Source organism: Hippichthys cyanospilos, chromosome 3 (assembly GCF_059441005.1).
Source record: "Hippichthys cyanospilos isolate Australia breed blue-spotted pipefish chromosome 3, RoL_Hcya_1.0, whole genome shotgun sequence".
NCBI lineage: Eukaryota > Metazoa > Chordata > Actinopteri > Syngnathiformes > Syngnathidae > Hippichthys > Hippichthys cyanospilos.
Genome location: NC_142371.1, coordinates 6,295,588 through 6,302,511, shown reverse-complemented (window position 1 = coordinate 6,302,511; position 6,924 = coordinate 6,295,588). Strand labels below are relative to the sequence as shown.

General features: G+C 37.9%; 1 protein-coding gene across 1 annotated transcript; it reads left to right on the top strand.

The window, feature by feature from the left end:
• The first annotated feature begins 213 nt into the window (after positions 1 to 213).
• On the top strand, positions 214 to 5,910 carry irx4a (iroquois homeobox 4a). Its single transcript, XM_088410927.1, has 5 exons — positions 214 to 567; positions 1,201 to 1,452; positions 2,040 to 2,146; positions 3,352 to 3,662; positions 4,900 to 5,910. The coding sequence occupies exons 1-5, from the start codon at positions 523 to 525 to the stop codon at positions 5,604 to 5,606; spliced, it is 1,422 nt and encodes a 473-aa protein (XP_088267053.1). The 5' UTR covers positions 214 to 522; the 3' UTR covers positions 5,607 to 5,910.
• Positions 5,911 to 6,924: the final 1,014 nt, after the last annotated feature.

Sequence of the window (6,924 nt, the reverse complement as noted above, 5' to 3'; positions counted from 1 at the left end):
ATTGCAAAATTAATATGTTGCACATATTTCAACAACATTTTCATTGTCGTTGTCCCCACAACGAAAATGAATAATAAAGTTACAGACGGATCAGTTTTAGTGACAAACTTGTGACGTCACAGCCACAGCTTCTTAAAACAACCTGCATCAGCTGCTGACGTCTTTTATACAACTTTTTACTACGCAAAAATACAATTGTTAAAAAAAATTAAAGTTAGCATTTCTGAAAACTTGCTTCTATTTCTATTTTTATATATTTAACCGACATACATTTTTAAGCAAACAAAAATACGCCGCAGTTTTGTTTTTCTCCATTTTATTTATTTATTTATTTATTTGAAAGGTGTTCGAGTGGGGGGGCATTTTACACAAATTAAACATGCTACTGTGCTTCGCCCTATAAGCATCCAAGAAGCCTGCGCTTCCCAATCAATTGGTACAGTCAAGCAGCAGCAGCAGCCTGCGTGAGAGTGGAGACCTTCAGTCTCGCTTTATTTCTGGATATTGGGGGACCTCTCTACCATGTCCTATCCACAATTTGGATATCCATATTCGTCTGCTCCGCAAGTAAGTTAATTGAGCATGTTTGATCGCATCCATTTTTTTAAATCAATATTATTATTATTATTATTATTTTACTGAAACGGCTGCGATTGGATATGTCGTTGTTCTGAGTTTGGTGTTTTAATAATAATAATAATAAGAAGAAGACACGTGTCGGGGATCAGAAAGGCTATTTTTCTGTACTAATTGGCACCTGTAAAGGTAAAAACCGGAGAGGAGAGTTGAAAACCTATTGGATATTCTTCACTGAATATACACTTGACTTTGTCGGCTTTACGATTACTAAACAATGCATGTTCGTGTTGCACTTGAGTTGTTATTTTTATTTGGCTGCATGCCATTGACAGACGTTCTTCTCACGTTTAACATGTGTAACATATGTACCTCATCACGTCGCATTCAATTTGCAGCGGACAAAAATGCGTCATTTTTAATGCGTGAGTTATCAACATCAGTCAACGCCCTTAAATGTTTTCCTTTGAAGTTAATAAATTTAGGAGCGAATGCATTTAATCAACACTGTATTCAAAATAAAAACCCGGCTTCTTTAAAAAGCTCCAGCTTCTTGCACGGCGCTGAAACTTTATTGTACAATATGTGATTTGACTTTGTTAAATGATGTTTCTCTTCGCGCAGTTCCTAATGACAAGCAACTCTTTGACCACTTGCTGCGAGTCCACCGGCAGATCCATCGCCGACTCCGGAGTTGCTGCGTCCGGGCAGACGCCGGTCTACTGTCCGGTGTACGAGAGCCGGCTCCTGGCGACCGCCAGGCATGAGCTCAGCTCGGCCGCCGCGCTGGGCATGTACGGGAGTCCCTACACGGGCACGCAAGGATATAGCAACTACGTGACATATGGAACAGACGCCTCTGCTTTCTACTCGCTGGTGAGCGTCTTCTTTTTTTGGCACTGATAAATGAACCCTGCAGTCGCACCTCTCTGTATTAACAAAGCTGCCACTCTCTTGCATGCTGTGCCGTGTTGCATCTGATCATTTCGGAAATGCACATTCAGGAAGCCCATAGTTGATTAAGACATATTTTTTAGATGCTTTTATTTTTTTAAACACCTATACTTAATTCAGTTAAACAAGTTTGGAAAATCCTATTCTCTCAGGGACGATTCAGAGTGGTTTGCAGGACAAGAAAGGCTGTTTGAGAACGCCAAGAAAAAAAAAAAAACATAAAGAAATGGGAATGTACAAACGGGCAGTGTTTGAATTATTTTTTGAATAGTATTATTTACAATACTTTTTATTGCACCTGTTCACATATGGTCAGAAACCTCCTTTTACTTACACCACAAATTCCACTCAATTTAAAAAATCCTAATTTTAAAATTTATATTAACAGCCTGGGACTATTGTGGCTTTGTTATTTTGGTTGGAAAAAAATTATATAGTCAAGTTTATAACAAAGTTAAAGTGCATGTTCCTGAATTTAAGTCAATAATTTCTTTGTTGACTGGTTACAGGGTACATTCGACACAAAAGATACCACAGCCTCTGCGCATGCAGGAATAACCCAAGCGACAGCGTACTACCCCTATGATCCAACTTTGGGACAGTATCAGTATGACAGGTAATTTTTCTCTTCAACAGACTGCCAATAATTAGTGGTCATTATTTGTGTTGGTCCATTTGCTCATTTTAGAAGCTTGAGCGAGCTGCGAAGATGTGAAGTTTTCCTGGAGATGTTTCGCAACCTTCCATTGGGTTGCAAAAACTATACAAAAAGTTAAAAAAAAAATACAATAAACCTATCCATTTTGTTTACTCGCGATTTGGATCACTCCCACCAGGTTTTAGTTCCAGAAGATTCTTAATGGAGACACTGAAATGAGAACGGAACTTTTGAGATGTTAGTTTAACTAACACCAGTTATTTACTTTTCTGAGTCAGCCTGATATTTCCCCCAAAACATTTCACTTGTTTTCTATTTTCTATGCACCATGTGCGCAGAAATGTATCATGTACAGTAATTATTTCACATGGCCAAAAGGGCATGTCTTTTGCATATATTTAATTACAATGTAAACCATGTAAACTGCAATAAAAGGCCTGCAAGACTATCTGGCACAAATATGAAGATGGAGGCCTGAAGCAGTTCCACTTTGTCTGCTTGTCTATTCCCTGAGGGCCCATCATTACACCCCATAAAGTGATTTTACTGTCTATTTTATTTGCTAGAGAACCAAATTAGATGAGGAAAGATGCAGATTTCTCCTTTTGATTCCCTTTGCAGTGCTTGACCCTCACTAAGCTATACAATGCCATAAGACTTTATAAAAACCTCCCTCGAGATGACAGTTTAAGCTCTCTGCTGATTGATGATCAACTCTGTGAATTTTAAATGTAGGGATGAAATTGTCGGAGTATGTAGGGAGAGAGATATGCATTTTAAACTTATCAAATAAACACTTTTGAGTGTTTTTTTTTTCTTTTTTTTTACTTTAAAAAAGTTCCAAATATAAGTTTATTGTGGTTAATCTTGTGTGGCTTTTGCATGGATGGATGTTGTGAAGTAATGTCAACCGAATTATTCATTTGTGCTTTTGGTTATACTAAACCTAGTCCTAGCTGGTCCTCTGTTTTCTTATTTTTTTATACATTTATGTAAAGCACTTCTGGCCAATCAAGGAAGCAAAGTACACAGTAATATTAAAAAAAAAAAATGCCACAGATGATCGCATTTACCCAAACTTGAGCCCATCAGTGTAAACATTCTGACAGTTAAATACACAATCTAGAATCTTATTGTCATTGTGGGTGTGTTCTCATGAGCAGATATGGTTCCATGGATGGAGGACCTAGGCGCAAGAACGCCACGCGTGAGACAACTAGCACCCTGAAGGCCTGGCTGCAAGAACACAGGAAGAACCCTTATCCGACCAAAGGTGAAAAGATCATGCTGGCCATCATCACCAAGATGACCCTGACACAGGTGTCCACCTGGTTTGCCAACGCCAGGAGGAGGCTGAAGAAGGAGAACAAGATGACATGGCCACCCAGAAACAAGGGATCAGAGGAGAAGCGATATGACGATGATGACGACTGTTCTCAGGAGGAGCAAATAAAAAGTGAAAGTAATGAAAATGGTCAGTACGTGTCATCAAAGCAGTAAGGGCTCAGTCAAAAAAAAAAAAAAAAATGTTTTCGCAAAGTATAGAAGCTTATAGCTTGTTTAGTCTTTTTGATGAGTTACAGGTATTTATGTCATGTTTAAAAACAACAGAATTTAGTCTTGACAGGTTTCTTTTTGGATTGTATTTTTTGTAAGAAAAATAAGAAAATAAGAACGTTTGAAAGTAATTTGTAAAATGATAAGTAATTTTTGGAAAAAAAATAGGAAAAACCTTCAAATAACAACTTACATCAGTTGTAAAAATGTATACATTTTTCGAATAAATTTAACATTAATTATACAGGCTGTTCCAGACGTCTTGGGCAGATTTCAAGTTCTAATATCGACAGAACTATAAATGGTGTTAAACTGATGTCTAAATTATGTTGCGCTATACTTTATCATTTAAATTCATATATATATATATATATATATATATATATATATATATATATATATATATATATATATATATATATATTTATATATATATATATATATATATATATATATATATATATATATATATATATATATTTATATATAATTTTTTTTTTCAGATCCAGTAATGGCAATCACTTAACCAGAAATTTTATTTTGCATCCTTGAATTTGCAAAAACATTTGTTCAACATGTACTTTTGACACATTCGTTGATAAACTTGACATTAATGCCTTCAGAATATGACAGCCGCGCATTAACGCACTTTATATTTATCAAGATACTCAAAGTTAACATGTGCCCAGAAATCTTGGAAATCCATGTATAATAGCCCATTATTCTAAACATATTGTTTTAGGATCAGGGTGTACCATATATTGTTAAAACTCGATACTGGCCTTTGTAGGAAATTAATGAGGTCTTTTTTAATTGTTCTACATTGCAATAAATTAAGACTAATGAAGGCTTTTTGTAATTTTCATTTGCTTTATAAAACAAACTACATTTTTAGTTTGGATGTGTTGTTTTTTATGTGGTATTTATAAATAGTGATCAGGCCCATTTTTTTTTCTAAGTACCATTGAAATGAATCATTTTAGTTGTGTGGGATAAAAGAAAGCTTATTGAATTCATATGTAGCAGCTATGATGTCAGTATCCACTATCTGTCGACTTCTATCACTCTGAATGAACTAGAGAACGGCCGATGCTGTTATCAGATACATTGTTGCCATCCTTCATGCACTGACTGCCTACATTCTCTTTTCCCAGATAGTCGAGGTCAATCCAATAAAGATCTCCAGCTGAGTGACCTGGAAGATTTTGACACTCTGGAGTCAGAGAGTTCGGAGTGCGAGTTGAAGCACAGATACCACATGAACCCTCACATGACAACGACAGGCGACTGTCCCAATGAGCACCTCATCAAAGACGTGCCTATGAAAATGTCCGGCCAGGTTGCACTCGGAGGGGAAGGGGACTTGAGTAAAAATTGCCTCAAAACAAGCCAGGAGGAGTTCCCGGCGGAGAACAGAGTCCAGCCAAAGTCCTGTTACGGCCAACAGCCACAGCACCACATTCTAGACGGCAAACCCCGGATCTGGTCTTTGGCCCAGACGGCGACCTCCTTGGTCCAGACTGATTACCCTTCGTGTATGCTGAGGTGCCAAGTACCCCCCTCATCCTCCCTCAGTCCACCATCTGTCGCTACCTCACCGGCCTCAGGCCTGGACCACAGGCAGGATTCACCAGTCACCACACTGAGAAACTGGGTGGATGGGGTCTTCCACGATCCCTTGTTCAGGCACAGCACTTTGAGCCAGGCTCTGACCCACACCACCGTATCCTGGAGCAGCAGCACCGCCAAAGGATCCGTCTTGGAAGCCGAAAAGAGCCCTGTTGTTCTGCAGCATGACCAGGACTCATCCAAAGACAGTGCCATGAGTTTCAAAGCTATTAACAAACTCTTCTGTTCGTAGTGACGCCCAACTTCATAATTCATTCTAAAAAAGGACACAAAAACAAAAACAACACCTGGGATAGAAGCTATATGTCTCCTTTTTGCTGATACATTCTAACACAAGTGAACTGAAATGATCCAGATTTTTCTTTGTTTGTTTTATTCAACGCACGCACACAAGTTGTGGAAATGTATAATATGTTTACATCTTGGGCAAATAAGTCGAGGTTTACAGTATTTATTATTTATTTTACTTTCGTCCTTGTACGCATGCATATAATTAAAATAATTTGGAGGCTCACTATTAAATAATAAAAAAGAAATCACAGAATGCACAGCTTTTCAAAAGTTGGATGAGTTTTAACGTTGTTCACTGAAAATGAAATTAAAAACACAGACGGTTCTAAGGAGCACTTGTGACGTTCATTCAGAGGTGATAGAGAGACTTTATTTTTTATTATTACAGGTTGAATTAATAAAGTTTAGCTATCACATTTTAATACCAAACCTAAATATAGGCACTGTAGTCCCCTTAAAATATCTCATTTCAGAAGGAAGACCTCAAGGCAGCCAAATATCTAAGCTCTGCCTCATTAATTCCATCTAAACAGCCTGTAATTGGGATGTAGGTGGACATATTTCATGGCACTTCATTGATTTTACTTCTCAGCTCTCTCTGATATTCCCCTTTCTCAACCTCGTCCATGATGCAGCTGTCAAACCGCTAAGTTATTCGCCTTGCGTCCATTAATGGGTTCAGAAAAGAAGCTCCAATGAGATAATTTGAAGTTTTCACTCCTGACACTGGCTCCTCAATTTCCATCCGACAACACCTAGGAAACAAAGGTCTGGATGTGTGGAAAGAAAGTGAAAGAGAGGCACTCACGTTGTCCAAAAGTGAAAAGGGCAAAGGAACTCGAATTAGTTGTTGTAGATAAAAGGGCAAATAGAGGAAAAAGAGTCAAGGGTACTTGACAGTAATGGCGAAAGTGGAGCTCTCATGGGACTCTGTCCTAGAAGAGCAACCCAAGGAGGGAGGGGTGCCTTCAGAGATGAATTTTAATGGGGAAAAAAGCATGCACGATAGAGCCCTCTTTTTTTTCCTGCATGAAACAAAAAGTGACTTCTTATAAGAGAGTGTTAATGAATTTATTCACACTTACGAAAGGTGGAGCAGAGCATTTTAAGATCAAAGTTGATTTATGACATGAAAATAACCTCAGATGTGTCAGATACGCAGGGTTAATTGGTACTTAATTAATTATTATAGGAAGCAACGGTTGCCTGATAAGACAACCCTGCCACAATGTTTGATTAATTTAGCATGAAGGTACATT

Bases quoted from the DNA above. Each gene is read 5' to 3' on its own strand.
- irx4a (XM_088410927.1), top strand. From the start codon at position 523: ATGTCCTATCCACAATTTGGATATCCATATTCGTCTGCTCCGCAA. The intron at 568-1,200 runs GTAAGTTAATTG...CTCTTCGCGCAG, and splicing joins CATATTCGTCTGCTCCGCAA to TTCCTAATGACAAGCAACTC. The intron at 3,663-4,899 runs GTCAGTACGTGT...CTCTTTTCCCAG, and splicing joins AAGTGAAAGTAATGAAAATG to ATAGTCGAGGTCAATCCAAT.